Raw genomic sequence first — 23,795 nt, 5'->3', positions numbered from 1 at the left:
ACTTCAGAGTCTCTCATGGCAAACTCTATTTGAGTTCTCATGTGCATTTTTTAATAGTGGATTTCTCATTGTCACTGTCCCATAAAGCAGTGACTAAGGAAGTACCCAGGCAACAGTTGCTGTCTGCACAGTCTGCAATCTAAGTCACAGTTGCTTGTAACTCCTTCTTGGTGGCCTTCTTCACTAGTCTTCTTTTTTGCATGATCACTCAGTTTTTGAGGACAAGTATGTTCTAGACAGATCTACAGCTGTGCCATTCTCTATCCCTCTCTTAATGATTGATTTAACTGGGCTCCAAGGGGTACTCATTGACTTGGATATTTTCGTGTATCCATCCCCTGACTTGTTCTTTTCAATCATTTTTCCTTGGAGTTGATTTGAAGTGTTATTTTGTGCAGGTTAGTCTACGATACTGACACATCACAAGATGGACCTTCCAGGTAAACCCTTAACATCACACAGTTGATCTCCACTTAACTAATTATGTGAATTTTAAAACCAACTGGCTGCATCCTTGATAACATTGGTGTGTTACAATAATGAATACTTATGCAATCAATTATGTTTTATATTTGTAAGCAATTTAGATCACTTGCAGAGCTCTGCTTTCACTTTGGCATTACAAAGTTATATTGATCAGTGTTAAAAAAGCCAAATTAAATCCCATGTGATTTAATGTTGCATAACAAGAAAATGTGAACATCCAACAAAATAAACACTTTGTAAAGCAAAATAGTATACAACACCACAAAAAGACAGACATTGCTTCATTTTGGCCATCTTAATAGTCTAGAAATTCACAGCACTAAATGAGTGTGAATGAGAATGAATCTTCATTTAAATCTATATATCTACAGATAATATATAATGCTATATATCCAGTTCCTGGCATAGCTGTTTCAACAGAAAAGAACAGTTCAACACATAAAGGAAAACCAGCCTCGAGAGCCGCAGCCTTTGTTCTCGTTTCAATTAGAGCATAAATACACCTTTGGTCCCAATTCACAGAATGAGTAAACAATTAGGTTGAATACTTACTTTCATAAACTTTATGGTGGTCCACTTGAAATGCTGACCAGATTAAATAAGAATTTCACTTCAGCAATAATAGAATTTAAATTACAAGACTGCAGGCAACAGTGGGCCTGTTAAAGATGCCCCTGGTACATCATTTAGAGCAATATACCAAGTTTACAATGTATATGCTGGGGATGCAGGCTATAAATGCCTCAATAATCTTAGTGGTCTACAGCACAGACGTAGAACCGCATACACACTTCACTCTGTGTAACATCAAACTGCGCGTCTTACACAGCCATCACAATGCTTTTTGCAGCAGTGAACAGCATTTCCTTTTTTATGGAGTATTCTTTCTGCTGATGAATTCATAGGTGGACAATTAACGCAAAATTACATTTTAATCTGTATCATTCACATACACTTCAAGGCAAAGCTAAACGTTTTCAGACTTTGGAGAAATGTGGCACATGTATTTCAAAAGCAGCACTTATTCAATGCATTTTTATATGCAATTTCCTGACCAAATTGCATACGGCTTGCAAAGAAGAACTATTTTAGCTGAGTAATTATAATCTTTCATGTAGTTGCTCAGTCAAGTAGTCCAACAACACTAGATCATTGTGCCATACTATTATTACTTTATATATATGATATGACTCAATTCTTTGTTTGTAAAGTTATGCTACTAATTATCAACATGCATCAATCAGACATCAATTTTCCGTGCCTGTTGTGATACAAGGCAGATTTCCACACATAGGACTACCCCAAGGAAAAGTGTAATGAAAAAGATACTAGTATTTTAAATAGATATGACAAGGGAGGGTTGACCATAAAAAGAACACAGAGTATAAAACCAGAGAGCACAAACAACTTCTATTCCTGGCCTACTTGTTTTATGAAATTTGTGAATTTCCCCTTGGGATTAATAAAGTATCTATCTATCTATCTATCTATCTATCTATCTATCTATCTATCTATCTATCTATCTATCTATCTACTTGTATGGAGTGATAGTCCCTGGCCATAGGGTGAGGTGGCTCTTCCACTTGTTCACTTGACCCTCCACCCCACACTCTCCTCCTGACTCAGGAGTTGTCCTTCAGTTACTATTGTCATGGATGTATTTTGAAAAGATTCTAGTCTAGTTTGCTAGACAAGACTACAGCATGTTAAAGAAGAACCAAACCAAAAAAAAAAATACAATCAAACCCAAAGTTGTGAAACTAATTCAGGTCAAATCATTAATACTATCCGAAGTATTCTTTAATTTTGGATGTGATATAGTTCATAAGCAATACTTTCCATGGTTAATTATTTAAAATTTACATTCAGTCTGTAATTGCCACCATCATGATCAAGTACAATGCAGTCATGTCTATGAAAATGACATGAAAAACTGATAGCCCTGTCAGAAAAAAAAAAAAAAAGAAAATTGCATGCAATGACAAAATAGCAGTAAAAAAAAAAAAAAGATTAAAGTAACCAAACTAACATGTCCAAAAATTGCACAAAATAAATCAACAGTGTCAAATGTATTTCCTAAAGGTATGGGAACATCATATTAAAATTCCATCTAGTGGCCCTTGGCATCTCTGCAGCACTGATCCTCCTGATGCTTTTATAGAGTTGGGTCTCCTAGGCAGCTTCTGTGCTATCTGCTTTATTAAAATGAAAGGAAAGTGTATTCCTGCTTTGAATTGCATGCCCTCTAGTGATGTGAAACTGATGCCACCTCTTTTATTTTCTCCTTGGCACTGCTGTGTCTTTTAGAAGAAGGTCAGGCATTCTTGCCACCTATCCTGGTAAAGCACCGCATGTTTCTACGCATGTCGCCAGCCTCTTTTCCTTGTACAAGGCTCCTTGTCTGTTGTATTTCAGGGGGTACTTAGCACACCCACATAGAAATACACATACAGTCTACAGCCTCATTTTTCCACAATGACATATATAGAACCTCTCCTGTTGCCAGTGCAGTTTTCTGTTATCTCTGCATGCTTTCCTATAATAACATAGTCCTCCTCTTATTTATCCTGATGGTGTCCTTCCATCTGGCAGCCCCTTGCCAGCCAATGCTATCTTGTTTTCCAATACAATGCCATTAAAAGCCACAGTCTATCTCAAAAGCATCATCTGCATGGTAGGGTTCAACAATGGAAAACACATCAAAGCATTTCTTAGCACCTTCATGCATATGCCTGCTGAGATACTTTAATATCACCAATTAAAATAACTTGCACATCTTCAGAATGTCTGAAGTAAAAGAAGTACCAGAAGACAACCACAGGGACGAGGAGAAAATGTACAAACTCTACATACAACATGATGAAACCAGAATTCAGTACTGGTTCCCTAGAAGCGTAAGACAGCCATGATAATTAAAGAATCATCATGACACCTTATATCTTTTGGTACATATTTTATAAAACTTTGCTTTGCTTGCCAACCCCCCCGGCCTGCACTATGCGCCAGCCACTTTGCGTCTCTGCCGCTCACATACAGTATGTGGATTTCACTTTCACCAAACAACAAATCTTTTAATTCTCATGGATATGCCTCTTCATTGGGAAGAAACACTACTTTTCCCTGATGGTAACACAAATTAGACTATCTACAAGTCTCTGAACAATATATTTGATCTCTTTTCGCTATTCCGTTACTTCACCAAGTAATAATTTGCATTTGTTTACACTAATGCGATCTTTACTATCATTTTTTTGAGACTTTCGAATTTTAGTACTTTCATTATCTGTAACCTGCTCTGCATGCATATCACACCATTGTTTTTAAATTCTTTTCGACGTTCTACTTTGTCATCTACTCTTTGTCTTTATTTACAGCCCCAGGTATGGTTAAATCTCTCGGCACAAAGTCCCATTTCACGGGACATGAAAGTATCTCTCTGAAAAAGTCACCTCGTCCCAGGCTAAAAAGTTTCGTCTCGGCCCAGGATATTTTTATTATAATAGAGAGACATATTTCAGATTAGAGAAATTTTTAAAAAGTAATAACACCAAGAAAAACTAACATTATTATTCAGCTGGAGCATTTATCCAAATAAGAATTACAGTTAATAAATGTACTACACAACAAGTGTTGTCACGTTCAGCGAAACATGGAGTAGGCAAAAGGCAACACGTACATGCGTCTGCAAAGAAAATGAAAGTTAAAGAATATTTACAGGCTGAAAAAAGAAAGAAGGTAAAAGACACCATGCTGCAGCTGTATAGCCTTACACACCTGATGAAGACTATACAGTCAAAAATTTGTGCCTTCCGCTTTTTCTCCCCTTTAGCATAGAAATAAACTTTTAATTTATTTTCCCTGTTCAGTGAGGCACTGTCTATGCTAGGTTTAAAGAAACATTTCAATTAATACTTTAACTGCTGCAGTGAAGCTTTTGAAAAGCTTTTGAAAGCAAAATCTTTCAAATCTTGAATCACTTCCATTGTATACTAAATAATATTTATTCAGCTATTCAAAAGTAATGATGTTATTCATTTTTCTGTTATTTTCTATGACACCATTGCAGTGCCAATTGGTTTAATGTTTATCAATTGAAACAGCCATTTTGTGCACTGTTTTCATGGGTTCTGTCCTGTTTTTGAGAGTAACAATGTTCTTTGCTGATCATCTCAGCTAATTTTGATAAGACATTAAAAAAGTTATTGGTGTGCTCTGACAGGAGCCTAAACTTTGGATCCACAAGGGGAAGTTCTCCAATAGTTTAACTCTAGAACAGGGGGGTCATACTCAATGTCTGCAGGCTGAATCTGGATCTTCATCAATTATTAAAACTTATTACATGCTCTCTTTACCTGTTCCATCATGACTTCCTAAGTTTAAATAGTAACTGTAATACTTAACCACTTAAAGGTAAATTGCAATGGCTAGACAAACAGAAGAGAGTTAAATTTTGCATAAGCATAAATAGTTAATCAACTTATTAGCCACGTGTATTTATCTGATAACCTAAAAATCATATTAAGGAAAATCAAAGTGAAAATTACCTTGAAAAATTTGCCAAGAGCAATATAGTCAAGGCCGTCAGAGCAGTTAAACACAACGCACTGTTTAGCAATGGCCTTGGCCAAATCTTTGGTCGTCTCTGTCTTTCCAGTTCCTGCTGGCCCCTCAGGAGCACCACCCAGATGGAGATGCAGTGCTCCAAAAAGAGTCCTGAAAGAAAATAAGCCACTCTTTACTTTCATTTGAGACGAGTAAGCAATAGAGGAAATGGGCAAACCCAATTAAGATGTTGTTAGCATTTATTCTGTATTTTCTAATGCAGTACACTATATATATTCATAACAGTTTCAATAAGTGCAATAAGGCACGGTACACTGGACTCACAAAACCCAATGACGTTATTCTTGTTTTTTTAAATATAACTCATTATGATGTGAATTTAAGAAATTATTATTCACTCATTGTCAAAATAAGTAACTCAGAAAAGCACCAAACATTCTGAAATGCTTCCACTTTATATATTACTTGGAAAAGTAGCAATGTTTTTGAACATAATTTCATCTCTTACCTGTAACAACGATCTGTAAGAGGTGTGATGACCAAGCGAGGAGTATTACCAAGATATTCATAACCATAGGCTAAGCCTGCATTGATCATCTTTGTCTGTAGCTGACCATCCTACACATACCAAAAAATGTGAATTTTAGAAATATAATATACTGATCATTTCTGAATGAACACATATAGGAATAATGTTACTTTGCTTTTGACAGTGACTGCAGAATATTAACTAGATATATGTTTATATACATATAGATAGATAGATAGATAGATAGATAGATAGATAGATAGATAGATAGATAGATAGATAGATAGATAGATAGATAGATAGATAGATAGATAGATAGATAGATAGATAGATAGATAGAATGTCATAACTAGGAGGGTGAGAATCGAGTAAAAGAGCACAGAATATAAGACAAAAATCATAGTCAATATTCAAAAAAATAAAAAATAAAGAAAGAAAGAGCGAGAAAATCAAGAACTGACTCATAAACTGAAGCAAAAAGTAAGTCAAAGATCATATTCAAGGAGACAGAAATAGTTCATAACCAGAATTCAAACTAAGATTTAAAGAAAATAAATAAAATTTGGACAAATTAGGAACGTCTATAAAAAAATGTAAAAAAAAAAAAAAAGTCCAGATCACGACATATAGATAGATCTGAAAGCTACTGTATAACAGATTTATATTTGGATGAATTGGAAAAGATTTTTATGATAACTTCCGCACCTGTTTACATACATATAAATATGTATAGTCACGGATGGACGCCTGAGGATCACCTTTCAGGCTCAGATAAGGTATGCAATAACTCGCCGGGACGAGAGGGTGCACCAACTCAAACTATACCTTATGTTTTCTCCTCAGTAGCTCCAAAAAGCTGCCCAAGGTGGGCAGCCCAGCCATGCTCCCACTCAACTAAACCATGCCTTTTCAAGCCAGGACAATATAAATCTGAGGGCACCTGGAAAATTATGTCTCAGTCAGAGAAACTATGTCCCATATGAGCAAGCTTCCAGCCCAAGACCTGTTCGAATGAACTGAAAGTTTAGAGAAGCCGCTGAGGCTTAAATGACAGATTTTCTGTTGTGCCACAGCAGGATTATTTTTGGTCAATTTTCTAGACATTGTCAGTAAACAGGGTGACCTGGTTGGCACTCCAACTTTTAGTTGCCTTTCCCTAAACATATAGAAATGAAGATCTGTGATATGGTTTACATATTTATAGATAGAAATCCACAAAGGGACAGTATACTGTATATATATGTATATATACAGTATATGTTATGACTCAGGCGCCGCCGAGAGTGGCAGCCTTTTCAGCAGCTCCGTGTACGACTTTATTTTTCTACTTTTATTTTTCTCTTTTTTATTGATCACTCCTATCACTTTATTTTACGTGGATTCGTTCCCTGGACACACTTACTTTTACAACGTGGGCATGGATTTTTACACGCCGAGACTCGTCTATTCAAGTACTCAACTTAGAGCGCTGAGAACAAATGCCAGTGCCGGTGTGGTTCCCTATTTATCCAATGAGGTAAGAAGGCGGTATCGTGGCAGCAGAGCTGGCACTAAGCTAAAAATGAAGCGGCTTGCGAGAAAGTGGCGTTTTAAGCCCTTGGTGCCTTCTGTGATTCTGGGGAATGTGAACTCAATCTCAAATAAGATCGACGAACTGGCTGTGCTGGTGAAAAATGTCAGAACCTACAGAGAATGCAGTTTGTTGTGCTTTTGCGAAACGTGGCTAACTGCCACCATCCCAGATGCTGACGTGGAGCTACCCGGGCTTAGCACAGTTAGAGCGGACAGAGATGCAAGTACCTGCAGGAAGCACAAAGGAGGAGGACTCGCTCTCTATGTTAATACACGGTGGTGTAACTCTGGACATGTTAACGTCAAAGTCTCCACTTGCTGCAGGGACATCGAACTGTTGGCCATAAGTTTGCGTCCCTATTACTTGCCCAGAGAGTTTGGACACGTCATTGTTGTCATTGTGTACATCCCTCCTCGCGCAGACGTGGAGACAGCGAGTGACATCATCCATTCTGCTGTTGCTAAGTTACAAACGCAGCACCCTCAGGCGCTTGTTCTAATCACTGGAGACTTTAACCATGTGACTCTGGACAAAACATTACCTGCCTTCTCCTAGTATGTCGACTGTACCACTCGGGGAAATGAGACTATTGATTTACTGTATGCAAACATTAAAGACGCATACAGCGCCACCCCGCTGCCTGCGCTTGGGAAAGCAGATCATAACCTGGTTCTGCTTCAGCCTCACTACAAACCAAGAGTGAGGGTCCTACCTAAAACCACATGCTCATTCAGGAAGTGGTCCCCTGAGGCAGAGAAGGCTCTGAGAGAATGCTTTGGAACTACAGACTGGGATATCCTGCAGGGATCACATAGTGAGAACATTGAGGAGGTTGTTGACTGCACTACCGATTACATCAACTTCTGTATGGACATTGTAGTTCCAGTAAGAACTGTATGCTGCTATGCTAACAACAAGCCATGGATTACAAGTGACATCAAGGGCCTTTTGAACCAGAAGAAAAGGGCTTTTAAAGGCGGTGATCAGCATGAGCTCAAGCGCGTGCAGAAGAAACTCCGAGTCCAGCTCAGGGCGGCGAAGGAGCAGTACAGGAGAAAGCTGGAGCAGAAGTTGCAAAATAACAGCATGAGGGAAGTGTGGGATGGGATGAAGATCATCACTGGCTGCAGCTCGAAGCGGGCTGCCACCATCGAGAGAGACGTGAAGAGAGCAAACCAAATGAACAACTTCTTTAACAGGTTTGACCACCCTAACCCACTCTCACTCTCATCTCGGAGTACTGCACCCTCCACACATCCTTCTGCTGATACCAGCATAGGAGAGACATCCCCACCCACAATTACAACAGCACAGGTGAGCAGAGAGCTGAGGAGACTTCGTTTCAGCAAAGCAGCGGGTCCAGATGGAGCATCACCACTGTAGCAGTGCTACTTTATAAGAACTGCATCTCCCAGCAGTCCTTGCTGGGGCTGCTGGTGTCAAAGGTGGCCACAGGTAGTTAAAAGGAGGGCAGAGGGCAAAAGGAGAGGAGGAAAAAGTTTGTTTTGTTTTGGTGCGGTGTGTGTTGCGGTTATCTGTTGTTTCTGCCTGCGGTTATTGGAACTCTAATCTTTGTGTCCTGGACTGTATTCGTTTGTTGGGGTCTGGATCATCTGTCTACCTGTGCACTGAGAACTGTGTTGGATTCTGTGGTTTTCCGGAAGAGTGGAGCGCTCCTGAATCAACCATCTGATTTCATCCTCATCATCAGTAACTACCGGTAGGACTGTATTTTTCCTTCTCCCTTTCAACATACAGAACGCTGGACTTAACTTGGTCACTTTTCATCTTCATCCGGTTTGGTTTATATGGACTTTGCTTTGTGGTGTTTGTGTTTATATGTAATATCGCCGAAGGGGTCAAGGGTGGTATTACTGTTTTCATTAATTATTTTGAGTCATTATATTTGTAATTGTTTGCCTTTCCCAGTGTGCTTTATTGTCTCTGTTGTGAGTGTGTGTGGGTCGATCCAAGGCTGGGGACGTTCCTGGGATCTCTTCTATTAAAATAAATAAATCACCGTCATCTTTGACGGTGTGAATCTTAGCGGCCCCTGACCGCTACACCACGACTGCTGAAGGTCTGTGCATTGGAGTTGGGGGGTCCTCTACAGCGCATCTTCAACCTGAGCCTGGAACAGGGGAGAGTCCCGAGGCTTTGGAAAACATCTTGCATCACCCCAGTCCCAAAGGTATCACATCCTAGTGAGCTGAATGACTTCCGGCCTGTTGCTCTGACATCACATGTGATGAAGACCATGCAGAGGCTGCTGCTTCACCACCTGAGGCCACAGGTTCAACACGCCCTCGATCCTCTGCAATTTGCATATCAGGAGAAGGTGGGAGCAGAGGATGCCATCATCTACATGCTACACCGATCCCTCTCCCACTTGAACAGAGGCATTGGTTCTGTAAGAATTATGTTTTTAGACTTCTCTAGCGCCTTCAACACAATCCAACCTCTGCTCCTTAGGGACAAGCTGACAAAGATGGGAGTAGATTCATACCTGGTGGCATGGATCGTGGACTATCTTAAATACAGACCTCAGTATGTGCGTCTTGGGAACTGCATGTCTGACATTGTGGTCAGCAACATAGGAGGGCCACAGGGGACTGTACTTTCTCCAGTCCTGTTCAGCCTATATACATCGGACTTCCAATACAACTTGGAGTCTTGTCACGTGCAAAAGTTCGCTGACGACACTGCTATTGTGGGCTGCATCAGGAGTGGGCAGGAGGAGGAGTATAGGAACCTCATCAATGACTTTGTTAGATGGTGCGACTCAAACCACCTACACCTGAACACCAGCAAAACCAAGGAGCTGGTGGTGGATTTTAGGAGGCCCAGACCCTCATGGACCCCGTGACCATCAGAGGTGACTGTGTGCAGATGGTGCAGACCTATAAATACCTAGGAGTGCAGCTGGATGATAAATTAGACTGGACTGCCAATACTGATGCTCTGTGTAAGAAAGGACAGAGCCGGTTATACTTCCTTAGAAGGCTGGCGTCCTTCAACATCTGCAATAAGATGCTGCAGATGTTCTATCAGACGGTTGTGGCAAGCGCCCTTTTCTACGCGGTGGTGTGCTGGGGAGGCAGCATTAAGAAGAAAGACGCCTCACGCCTGGACAAACTGGTGAGGAAGGCAGGCTCTATTGTTGGTATGGAGCTGGACAGTTTAACATCTGTGGCAGAGCGACGGGCGCTAAGCAGGCTCCTATCAATTATGGAGAATCCACTGCATCCACTAAACAGGATCATCTCCAGACAGAGGAGCAACTTCAGCGACAGACTGCTGTCACTGTCCTGCTCCACTGACAGACTGAGAAGATCGTTCCTTCCCCAAACTATGCGACTCTTCAATTCCACCCGGGGGGGTAAACGTTAACATTATAAAAGTTTTTGTCTGTTTTTACCTACATTATTATCAATCTTTAATTTAATATTGTTTTTTGTATCAGTACACTGCTGCTGGAGAATGTGAATTTCCCCTTGGGATTAATAATGAATGAAAGATTGAATGAATGAATGAATGAATGAATGAAAGAAAGAAAGAAAGAAAGATAGATAGATAGATAGATAGATAGATAGATAGATAGATAGATAGATAGATAGATAGATAGATAGATAGATAGATAGATAGATAGATAGATTGAATCTATCTATCTATCTATCTATCTATCTATCTATCTATCTATCTATCTATCTATCTATCTATCTATCTATCTATCTATCTATCTATCTATCTATCTATCTATCTCATGCAGTGTATGCCCAGCTGTATACATAGGACAAACATCCAAAACATTTGCAACATGTATACAATACCATTGCAAAGCTGTCAGAAGGAATGACCCACAGTTTCTCATATATGCACATACCAAGTCAACACGTTTAACTGGGACCAGTGCAAGTGAGATTCTAAGAGTGAAATAATAAGGGTGCCAGAGAGCTGGCTGAACCATGGTTATCAAATGAAAATGCCATTAACAGACACTTGGACATGAACTCAGCATATGCAGGTTTAAAAAGAAGAATATCCAAATAATAAAAAAGACTTTAAGACTTACAACCAATGAACCTCATATTACTAATTTACCCCTCTCTTACACCCACCTACCCCTCCTCTCCTCATCTGCTATATATTTCCTTTGATTCCTGTATGTCTAATCATACATATATACTGTACATATATACTCCACACAGAAACAGAAGCCATCTAGTCTATCATTTAAAACTGAGGCCCAAGTGTAGGCCCAAGTACTACTGTAGTGCTATTTAAATTTGTTTTTGTTTTATTATTTTTATAATTTAAAAAAAATCTTAAAGCTTTTATAACTACATTACCTAAGTTCAGAAATGTCAGCTTGTTTAAGTATAAGAGTATCACTGTATTTTTTTTTTCAAAATTCACAGAATACGTTGTATAAATGCATTTAAACCATACTGTACCTCCCAATAGTAGCGAAGTTGGCTGAGCCATTCAAAATCATTTTCATCACTGACTTTCTTCTTAACCAGGGCTGCTAGAACATCCCTGGCATGAACATCCAATACAACCAATGCTCCAAGGGTGACACGATTTTGCTTAGACAGTTTACCTCTAACTAATGTCACAATATCATCTATTTGCTTGTTATTAAGCTCCAAGTATTCCTGTAGTGCCTGTTAAAGAATAGAGTAAAATCAATTGTTCAAACAAGAATATATAATGTGCCTTTAAGTATGAGGTTTCTTCCAGAATGATTTACCTTGTGACCTTCTTTGATGGAACGGTGGATGTCCTTTGTCCAATATGTTTGTGAGACACACAGAACAGTTTGTCCTGGCCATTCACGAACCCAGTTGATTCGAATATTTTTGGGATAAGCTTCAATGGCTTCTCCAATAACCTAGGAACAGGAAGTTTAGAAATTTTATAAGCCTACTGCTGTTCCTGACACTATTCCCTAAGATGCTGCACTTCATACAAAAGATGATGGTTCTATCCAAGAACTCTGACCACATGGCTCAACACCGCAATATGGAAACTGAGGACTTGAACTTCATTAAGGATTAGGAAAATGGCTGCACTGTTTTGCATTTCATAGAATGAGGTCAACTACTGTAAATAATGGTGAGGGCCAATGCCTTCTTCCCTTCTTCTTTTCAAAAACAGAAGAATCAAAAAAGAGCAAACTCCACACTAAATAAAACAGGTTCTTGTTGGGGTATGTGAATCAATTATCTTACTAATATTTTTCTTAGCAATTTCATTTTTCCTGCTGAACTGTTTAACCAACTCTAGGCACCAATTGTGCTAATGAATGCACCTTCAGAAGAAAAGAATGTAATACACATTTTTTAGATACTGCAGTGCTCTGTTATTCAGTTATTATAGTAGAAGTGCAGCCATGTTCTGTGTTAAAATTGTCAGAAAAATCACATCAGAAAACATCCTGACTTTGCACTTTTTATGGCATGCACCAAACCCATCTTCCTCAATTAAAGTCAGCATTAAAATCATAATTAATGGTTTGCAGCAGCCACTCAAACAATTTTTGTAACAATATGCATTAATTACCATTACAAATGTTCAGAGTTGCAGGAGGCTGGGTTTGAATTCAACCTATTCACTGTGTGCAGTTTTTTTTTTTCAGGTTTTCCTCCCACATTCGGATGACTTGCATGTTAGATTGATTAGTGACTCAGAATTTGCCCAGTGTGAGTGTGAAGTGAGTGACACACTTTCTTAGTCCTGGGGTTCCAGGTTGACTGCTTTGATGCTCCTTATCTCTGAATAATAACCTTGTACAAATTAAATTAGGTCAATTCATATTCATGCTTTGGTACTTTTCTTACACTTGGCTCAGACACAGACATAACAAGCAAGCACACTGAGCCATCAGTGCTGAATCAGAGAGGAGATAATCAGGTCTATGCAGTCCATTCTGGTCCATTTTCCTAGCGAGAGTAATGTGACAAAACACTATGCTGGAACAACCAGGCCACCCTTTCTCCAGTCCATTCATCTTCTGGACAGTTGATAGATGTATATATATTTTGTTATCAGATGTTCATTAATAACCAACAATATAAATGACAAAATCAGGGGACCAATTATAAACAGCATGAAGATCAAGTGTATACAGTAGTTTGATGGCCCAGACAACAAAAAAATTACAGTAGAAATATCACTGTAATCAGTAACAATATCCCCTAAAACCCCTCCACCTAAACTCAACCCCAAAATTAAATTGTAAAATGAAAGCAAGGAGGCCTTCCAAAGATGGAATGGGAAAACCATCTTTAGATGGCTAACAAGAGGATCAATCCAAATTAGCTGCTATTGTTGGGGGAAAAAAAGCAGAAAAGCAGCATCCACCACAGGCCACTGCAACATTGGATCCTGATGTATCATTGATCTCAATCATCGAAAGTTCATGGAATGTTAAATTAAGCAAGAAGATGGACATGACAAACCATCTTTAGATAGCCCAGCAAGACGATAAATTCAAATTAGATGTTATTCTGACTAAGGAAAATTAAACCTCAGTTGGAAAGAGTTAAAGGGCAGAGAAGAGATATCATATATGATGTAAAAGAAGAATGTTAGTGTTGCTATTGTGTTGAAAGATTGTTGCAAGTGTGCCGAGCGGCTGGGGGTGGTACCCAGCCAGGACGCCCGGAAGGACCAGAGGAGGGATGACGCCTACTCCAGACCACGAGGGGGGCGACTGCCCTGGTGACTATGGGGACCACGGGAAAGGATCTTGGAAGCTCAATCCTATAGAGGCTCATGGTCACCGCCAGGGGGCACCCAAATGCCAGAGGAGCCTTGGGCCTCAGCACTTCCTCCACACCCGGAAATGCTGGGGGAAAGAAGACCAGGGACACCCGGAGTGCTTCCGGGTGCACAGCCGGCACTTCCGCCACACCAGGGAGTGCCGGCAGGAGCTCATTTGGAGGCACCTGGAGCACATCCGGAATAGTAGTTCATAAAGTAACTACTAGGAAGCATTCCCAGGATGTATTCAGGAAGGTGCCTACAACTTTAGCAAGATAGAACCGAAAAAAGAAGTCAGTAAAGAAAGCCATGGTGAAGAATTTATGGGGAAAAACAAATTAATGCAGTTAAATTTTAAAGTGAACATGTTAACAGTTTGGGTTTTGGGAAAAGAAAGCTATATTCTTTGATACAGAATTCCACCAAAGGAATGGATCATGTTATTAGATCAAATTAATTGGCAAACGTTGATAGGATTCCCTGCTCAGCAGCCTATTCAATGCTGGTAATAAGCAGACAAATCTACTGCAAATATGGATTAGGGAAGCAGGGATAAATGAAAAACATTACAAGCTTTAAAGAACTGATTTAAGCTGAAAGAGAAGAAGAAAAAGATTGTGTTTTGGTTGCCGCTAAGAAACCATGCAGGAGCTTTTAAAGCTTTTTTCCCCCTTTAGAGGGGTTTTCTTGCATTTTTTTCACCTGCTCAGGAGCAAAAGCAACTGAGTGTTTGGAAAAGTTACTTGTGCTTGTACTCTTTATTTGTATTCAAACTAGCGTTGGTGAGGCAGGACAATAAGCAGCAGTATTTAATACTGGCATCTCTATAAGTAAGTAACCAGCATCATAGTAAGTAACAGAAACAATGATTCCTTAGTGGGGGTAAAGGGGCAGCGGCTGACTTCAAAACAGTAAAGAGAAGGGCTCTGCGGTATGTAGGCAGGCAGCTAGCATTAAGATCCCATTCAGGCACAAGCAGCTGTAGGAGTAGATAAGACAGTAAGAAATTAACTAGCAGCAGATATTCAGTAAGCAAGATTTTCTAAATTGAACAGTTCTTAGCAGTCAGGAAAGTAGAGCAGTTAAGGCCTGGGATAGACTTAACACTACACAACGTGTGCACTTTAGGACACTGTTGCTATGCAAGCAATGTACTATCTATACTTGCACGTGTACTTTAAGTAAATCTGGAAGATTCCACCATTATCACAGTGAGAAAACAACGTTCTGTTTCACTGTGTTGTGAGTTGAGGGAAGAAAGATGTTAAAGATAAAAATTCATTGCATTCTGATGCTGTTGCGAATGTAAAAAAGATGGCAACAGCAACACAGAAGATGGTACATGAGACCTTTAAAAGATATCAAGTCAATACGATAGGGAAAACGCAACGCATGTACAGTATTGCTTATGCTAGAAATGGATGAAAAAAACACCCTGAATACATTTGCATGTCAGCGTTTAAGTTTGACGACTTGCCTTACGACATCAAACCATTCATTAAACATCGAAGCATGCAGATTTATCCTGTTGGAGCAGTATTTCAACTTGCCGTCACATACTAAACAATGATGCTGACATCACATGCCAAAAATTGAACCCACAAAACCCCTATATTTTTGCTGGTACTGCAACTTGTGCACGTGTTGCGTTAATTTCTGACAATGTGCTCAGAAAATGGGTCAAAAGAATGCTGGGAACATGTAACAGCCATGAGGGCAACAGTTTAAGGGTTCATTAATATGAAGGAAAACCAATGGGGCAAGTGGAAAGCTTTTAAGTAAGGAATAAGAGGAACTAAAGGCAGGAGAAAATACAGAGAAAAGTAAACCTCATAGAAAGAAAAAACAGCAAGGCAATCGAAGTGGAGAATACTACAGAAGGGACAGAAGGTGTAAAATCACTGTAGCAGTACTACAATCTAATTTTTTTGGCTTAATTTTTTTTTAGTTTTACCATTTAAGTTAAATGATTTAAATTTAATAAAATAAAAACATTAAGTAATTCAAATTTTAATAATGATGCCAGTAGATTGCAAGTCCTGTTGGATGCCGGACTTTTTAGAGGATAGCTTGGAGGAGCCAGACTTCTATGAGGGTTACATCTGTGGGAAATGCCAGCTAAACCAGTACCTCAAGCTCAGGGTCACTGTACTGGAGGAGGAGATGGCTAGCCTACATTGTAGTAGAGAATTGGCAGACCTGGCCCAGGTGTCCTTTAGAGAGAGATAGTGCGCACCACTAAGGGGGCACAGGAGGAAACTTCAGACCAGAGAGGTAGAGATAGGTGGGTCACAAGGCACAAAGTGAAGAGCATCAAACACAGAATTCAGAATAACAAACTGTTTTTAGGTCCTTGTGAAGCTGGATAGTGTCTCTGAAGATTCTGAGGTGGTAAGCAGACATGGGGAGTTCCAATGGACCACCTCTAAAACAGTTCCCAGAAAGAGAGAGGTAGTGATAGTTGGGAATTCAATGGTTAAGGGGACTGAAGTGCAGGTTTCTCCAGAGACAGAGAGTCTCACATGGCATGTTGCCTTCCAGGTGCACAGGTGGGAGACCTCTCTGGAAGGCTTGATAGACTTTTGGCCAGAGCAGGGGTGGATCCAGTGATCCTTGTCCATGTTCGAACAAATGACATATATAAGGGTAGTATGTCAATTCTGCAATCCAAATTTAAAGAGTTAGGTGCCAGCCAGAGGAGATGAACTGACAAGGCAATCTTCTCAGAAGTTCTTCCTGTGCCATGAGTCAGTCCAGGTAAGACTGAGGAGATTAGAAGGCTTAATGCATGGCTCAGATTTTGGTGTTGGGTAGAAGGGTATAAGTTTATGTGGCATTGGGACTTCTTTTTGAACAGATGGGACCTGTACACCATGACGGGTTACAACGAGTGGCACCAATGTATTCGGGATGCTTATGAGTAGGTTAGTCAAGGATTGTTTAAACTTGGGTATGGGTGGCAGGAGGTTAGGACAGGCCAGGTTTAGAACTGTACATAAAGGACAAACAATAGTGTAAAAATAAAAATGCATAGTAATGTAAATTCTAACCCAACATTTAAATAAAAAAGTAACATGAGCAACACATTAAAAATAACTTGCCTTAATGCTAGAAGTATCAGAAATATAACAAGCGAGTTACAGTTGTATGCAGCAGAGCATAATTATGATATTATAGCAATAACGGAAACCTGGCTAAATAACATAGAGGGATACAAATTTTTGGAAGGATACACAGAACAGAAAAGGAAGTGAGATTGCTGTTTATGTCAAAAAGAATTTAAAAGCAAGTCTTATTCAGTCGGATGATGAGCCCCATCTTAATTAGGACATGTGGATTCATCTGGAAAGCATTAGGAAAATAGGTCTTGTTTTATCAGTGTGTTATAGACCACCCAATGCATAGAATAATTTCAATGCACATCTTTTTGGTAATATTAAAAAAACAAGTTTACAGGGGGATATTATAGTCATGGAGGACTTTAACTACTACTGGGATATTCTTGCAAATAACTGAGCATAAGAGCGGGGGGTTTTAAACGTATTCAGTGACTGTTTTTTAAAACAGTATGTTAAAGCACTGATGCGGGGTGAAGCCTATCTAGATTTAGCATTTTGTAATAATCAGGACAGAATTGAAGGTGTAGAGGTGATTGAACCATTTGGGTCAAGTGAATGTAATGCTAAGACTAAAACTATAAAGCTTAACTTTGGTAGGACAAATGTTGAGCAGATGTGGCAAAGTCTAAGGAGGTTAAACTGAGATAAGCTTTTAAGCGTAGATACAGTCGAGGAGCAGTGAAATAGGTTTAAAAAAGTTTTACATGTAATGCATGACAGGCACATTCCCACATTTGGAATTGGTAGGAAATTTTTAAAAACTCTGCAGTGGGTTAATAAAGAGTTGAAAAAGAAGCTATAAAGGAAAAAACAGCTGTATAAGGCTTATAAGACTAATAACGCTAATGTGAATCGTAAGGCATATAAGAACGTGAGGGCAACTATTAAGAAGGATATTAGTGAGGCTAAAAGACAGTTAGAGAGGAATATAGCAGATAAGTTGAAAGATGACCCAAAGAGATTCTTTGAGTATTTTAGTAGTAAAAGAACAGTCAAGGAAGAGGTGCAGTGAATCAGGAATAGTAATGGGGAGTTTGAAAAGACAGATAGTGAAATAGCAGATGCTCTAATCTCACATTTTTCTGAGGTTTTTGCAAGTGAGTAGAAGATAACCACCCAGCGGTAAAAGTGATTTGGAAATTGTACAGGGAGAAGTACTGCTCAGATTAAATAGGCAGAAAATCAAACAAATCACCAGGACTAGACAATATTTATCCTTGAGTTCTTAAAGAGGTTAGCGAGTACATATACAAATCCTTGACACATATTTTTAGGAAGTCACTGGGCACTTGAAGGACTGGAAAATCACAAATATCCTGTTATGTAAAAAGGGTGACCAGGCAGATCCAAGCAACTATAGGCCAGTAAGCTTAACATGCATCACAGGAAAATTAGTGGAAGAAATTTTTAAGGTTAAGATTGAGCAACACATTAAAAGAAGAGGAGTTTTACTGAACAGACAGTATGGGTTCAGGAGAGGGAGATCATGTTTTATCAACATGCTGGAATTCTATGAATAAGCAATAAAAAGGATATGATCAAAGTGGAGCATATAATATTATGTATCTTGACTTTCAGAAAGCATTTGGTAAGGTGCCACATGAGAGGTTGGGCATCAGATTAAAAGAAATGTGAGTTCCTATTGTCATATGTAGATAGGTGCAGAACTAGCACAGGCACAGGAAGCAGAGGGTTATGGTGCGAGAAACCTTATCAGAATTGGCTGATATTAAGAGTGGTGTTCTGGCGGGGTCAGTGCTAGGGTCATTGCTATTTTTAATTTATACAAATGATTTGGGTAAGAATATAAGTAACAAGCTGATTAAGTTTGCAGATGATACCAAGCTAGGTGGATTGGTAGATCTTCTGGAGTCTGTTAAATCATTACAGTGGGACTTGGATAGCATACAGGCTTGGGCAGATTTATGGCAGATGAAATTTAATGTAAGTAAATGTAAAATATTACATGTAGGAAGTAACAATGTGAGGTTTGAATACACAAGGAGAGGTCTGAAAACCAAAAGTACACCTAGGACTCAACATTATCAACTGCCAGACAGGGATCAGAAGCCATTAAGAAGGCTAACAGAAAGTTAGGTTAGCACAATCCAAGAAGGTTATGCTCATGCTTTATGATGCACCAGTGAGGTCTGACCTGGGGTACTGTGTGTAGTAGGTTGATTCCAGGGCTGCAGGGGATGAATTACGAGGAAAGATTAAAAGAATTGAAAAAAAAAAGATTAAGAGGAGACATGATTCAAATGTTTAAAATTATGAAGGGAATTAGTACGGTGGATTGAGACTTATTTTAAAATGAGTTCATCAAGAACAAGGAAACACATCTGAAAACTTGCTAAGGGAAAATTTCACACACACATTAAGAAGATTTGTTCATTACACAGGGAACCACAGATACATGGAGTAAGATACCAAGTAGTGTGGTAGACAGTAGGACTTCAGGGACTTTCAAAACTGCACTTGATGTTATTTTAGAAGAATTAAATGGATACCAGTTGCAAGCTTTGTTGGCCTGAATGGCCTGTTCTTGTGTAGATTGTTCTAATGTTCTAACAATGAATGCCAAAGGAAGAGCTCATCAATTACTACCTTTGGAGTCCATCCAAAAGATAGACACTGTTAAGGAACTAAATTAGGATTAGGAGGACTTGGGCGGTCATAACCTGGCCATGTGGGTTTGTCAATGCCACTTAGGACAGAAACCCAAATGTTGTATTGATTCTGCATCAAATCTCTAGTACCATTTGAGGGGAATAATCTTTCTAAATTACACTGGCTCCAATGCCTTTGTACAGCCTTTTCTTAGAAGTAATACTGCATTGCGTTTTTACTGTTATCAAGAGAAATCCTTGGAGGAACATTGGCTGAAAGAGCTCTTCACCGAGAACAATACACTCAGTGGAACTGGTGCTGATTTGTGCTTTCCAGATATCTGTTGTGTCCATTCAATGAACTCAGTGCGTGTGAGGACCTAAATCCTTTCACTCCTTGAATCCAATGTATGTTTCTAAATTTAACCTGACCTGACTTAACTTGATTTAAAAAGGATGAAACTCTTTTTATATTAATACTCCTAAATAGTCTGGGAGTCTCTCTTACAATCTGTTAGTTGTGTCTCTGCAGAAAAGGCAAGTGGGGCACTGGCTCCCACCTCCCACCAGAAAATGCTGTTGGGCAAAAAGGTAATAAATAGCAAACTTGCCTTGAAAATAACGTATTGCTAAAATGTTTATAACAAATTCAACTGAGTCATCATAATCAAAATTTTCCAGTTCTCTCTGAAATTATAAAAGCAATTTTTTTTTATCTACAAAAATATTTATTTCTAAAATATGTGAAATGTTCTTTGTGTCTGGCGTCACTTGACTCTTTCTGGGTTGCTTGGGCAGGCCCTTCCACTCTGCAGTGGTCCATCCATCCATCCATTTTCCAACCCGCTGAATCCGAACACAGGGTCACGGGGGTCTGCTGGAGCCAATCCCAGCCAACACAGGGCACAAGGCAGGGAACCAATCCTGGGCAGGGTGCCAACCTACCGCAGGACACACACAAACACACCCACACACCAAGCACACACTAGGGCCAATTTAGAATCGCCAATCCACCTAACCTGCATGTCTTTGGAATGTGGGAGGAAACCGGAGCGCCCGGAGGAAACCCACGCAGACACGGGGAGAACATGCAAACTCCACGCAGGGAGGACCCGGGAAGTGAACCCAGGTCCCCAGGTCTACCAACTGCGAGGCAGCAGCGCTACCCACTGCGCCACCGTGCCGCCCCTCTGCAGTGGTCTTGGTATACTTTTGGTCAGGTATGCATGCGCAGCCTGAACTTTTTACTGTCACCTTGGGACTCCTTTCAAGTAACCCATTGGTTGTTTTGGAGTAGTTGCCATCATTATCATGAATCACATCATATACTTAGGCACAATATGATTTAGAACTTTGCCCACTGAACAGAAACTGGAACTTTACAAATATTCATTTCTATTTCTGCTTTTAGTGTTGAGTATTCAATGATGACGTTGAAATATCTTTTAATACTGTCCTTTACTCGTTGTACTATATGACAATACAGTATGTTGAGAGATCTTCACGTTAGGTGATTGTGGTTATATTCAGCTGACATTTTATCATTACTGGTAGTGACAGCCTAATACATTGTGAAATGTAGTGTCTCTTCATCTCTCCCTCACATGAATTTTACTGCAGGTTGTTTTTATTTCTTTACTGCCCTTCAACACTCCTGCTACCAACACTAGTGTTCCACAATTCATTCCTTTTGGATCCAGTGATCTTTTTCCTGCTCACTTGGGGTCGTAGACAACACCATCCTCACTCACTCACACCTTGAGCTGATTCAAACTAGGATCCTTCACAAAAATGTTGGTGGCCAAGTACCAGGTACAAAGGATTTAACCAGAGAATCAGGTCTCATAAGTACTGTACTTCAAACGCTTGATCATCTCTCTCCTGTTTGGACTTGCCAGACTAAAAGAAAGTCTATGGACAGTACGGTAAGTGTACACTGGATTTCATAGAGGTAACACTTTAGCCAAGAATGGTAGCACTGTGAAACTGAATTACCCTATTAGTATGTGACACAAAACAATAATAAAAAGTTTTCTCAAAAACATTACCTTGTGCAAGGACTGCAGCATTCCTGACTCAAGCTCCAGAAGCCATTTCTCCACCTGTCCTCGGGCTTTAGATGTGGAAATTATGTCAATGAGTTCCACCACCTCACCCTCACTGCTTTTTATGTGGGTGATATCAAGAACATCTGTAAATTCCACTTTAGCAATGCCTTCAAAGCACTTCTTTAGATGGGGCTGCACCCTGAAAATACAGAAGAAAACAGCTTCAGTATCAATATAGACTGCTTAATGTAGGAAAACATTTCCATCTTATATGAGCTGGATTCTGCTGTATTGTAGTCCCAGACACTTTGAATATTTAATGCAAATTAAACATCCATCTATTCATCTATTTACTACATCTTCTTACTGCCATTGTGTAGCCTAACCAGGCATCCATCATCACACAAAAAATTTTTCATGACTTTATTTTCAGTTAAGTATCACACTGCTGCCCTCGTATTTCTGTAGTCAAGAGAATAAGGGACATTTGACAAAGGTTACATTTCAAAATAGCACTGAAGCACTTTTTTCTTTTACTTTATTTTACCCACAGAATGGTTTGATGCAAACTGTAATATATTTTTTGGATAGGCAAGTGGGAGACCTAACACCTCGTCCCCATTCCCTGCTTAAAATAAGGCAAATATAGAGATGAGACTTATTGGTCAGGTGGCATGGTGGTGTAGTGGGTAGCGCTGCTGCCTCGCAGTTAGGAGACCCGGGTTCGCTTCCCGGGTCCTCCCTGCGTGGGTTTCCTCTGGGTACTCCAGTTTCCTCCCACGGTCCAAAGATCTAAATTATCACCTAAATTGTCCCTAGTGTGTGCTTGATGTGTGTGCCCTGCGGTGGGCTGCCCTGCCCAGGGTTTGTTTCCTGCCTTGCGCCCTGTGTTGGCTGGGATTGGCTCCAGCAGACCCCTGTGACCCTGTAGTTAGGATATAGCGGGTTGGATAATGGATGGATGGATGGACTTATTGGTCAGGATGGTATTATTAAGTTTGCTTGCATTGCTTTCTTTTTCTCATGCCTTTGAAATTAAATGTTATTCGGAAAGAATTTTAGCTTTCTAGAAGGCTGTTTTATCATGGAAGGGTTATCCTAAAATAGACACACACTACCCATCATCAAACACATTCTTCAAACATATAAGGCCTTATATATCTGTTTGTGTATCTACTTATCTATTGGTTGCATATTTTGTCAGAGGCAGCATTACAATCTATCATCAGTAGCATATATTCAAACACATATTTTCCTTTACACTAAAATATTTGCTGTAATAGAAATATCCACAGGATTTTCATTTAGTGTTTTTTTTTTTGTAAACATTCATAAAATTTTCATCGCTTTAGGGGAGCCTTGTTGACTAGACGTTTTCATCTCCCTTTGCACAAAATGCATTTCCATAAGGTATTCATAAACATGCTCACAGCGCTCTTTAGTAGGCTAAAATAAAACCTAACTGAATTCCCATTTACTATAATTAACAATAAGCTACTGAACAACCATGGTAACGTATATGAATCCTTGGTTAAAAGTGCTAATTAAAAAAAAAATGAATGAAGATATTTTATATTAATATTTTAAAATACATTATAAGTATATATATATATATATATATATATATATATATATATATATATATATATATTAATAGTATCAGAATTCAAAATACTGTTCCTTACAAAGTAAGGTCTGATTGTGGGCATATTTACCAAAAAGACTGCAATTTGCAAAAACATTAATATTAGTCTTAAGAAGTCATAAATATATTTAAACCATTTAAATGGGTATTTTGTGCAAACCATGGATCTGCAAATAGGTAATGAATTTTAATAGTAATCTTTTTAATATCACATACATTTTCTGTCATTTTATGACAGAATGGCAGCTCCATTTTTCATTGTAACAGCAACAAAAATCCAGCTTCAGTGAACAAGGTCATTGGTTCATCAAGGGTTAAAAAGCACTGAGTGGAAGAGTACCAATAAATGAGCCGTGTCTAGCAGCCTTAAATAGTTACAGATAAAGGCAGCACTGACTTCTGTACATCAAAGGTAAGTTAATAATTATTTTCTGATTATAAAATTAAATGAAGAA

At 39.2% G+C, this 23,795-nt stretch overlaps 1 protein-coding gene across 3 annotated transcripts in view; it reads right to left on the bottom strand.

Annotated features, from left to right (window-relative positions):
- dnah7 (dynein, axonemal, heavy chain 7) overlaps window positions 1–23,795 on the bottom strand; it is a 496,694-nt gene that overhangs the window by 358,465 nt on the left and 114,434 nt on the right. For all 3 annotated transcript variants that reach the window (XM_051930473.1, XM_051930475.1, XM_051930474.1), the window contains exons 20-24: window positions 21,696–21,894; window positions 11,905–12,045; window positions 11,606–11,818; window positions 5,558–5,667; window positions 5,031–5,199 (exon numbers count right to left, since the gene is read on the bottom strand). In XM_051930473.1, coding sequence (XP_051786433.1) covers window positions 5,031–5,199; window positions 5,558–5,667; window positions 11,606–11,818; window positions 11,905–12,045; window positions 21,696–21,894 — 832 coding nt within the window. The remainder of the gene's footprint in view (window positions 1–5,030; window positions 5,200–5,557; window positions 5,668–11,605; window positions 11,819–11,904; window positions 12,046–21,695; window positions 21,895–23,795) is intronic.

Source organism: Erpetoichthys calabaricus, chromosome 8 (genome assembly GCF_900747795.2).
Source record: "Erpetoichthys calabaricus chromosome 8, fErpCal1.3, whole genome shotgun sequence".
NCBI lineage: Eukaryota > Metazoa > Chordata > Cladistia > Polypteriformes > Polypteridae > Erpetoichthys > Erpetoichthys calabaricus.
This window is presented reverse-complemented; position numbering and strand designations above follow the sequence as displayed.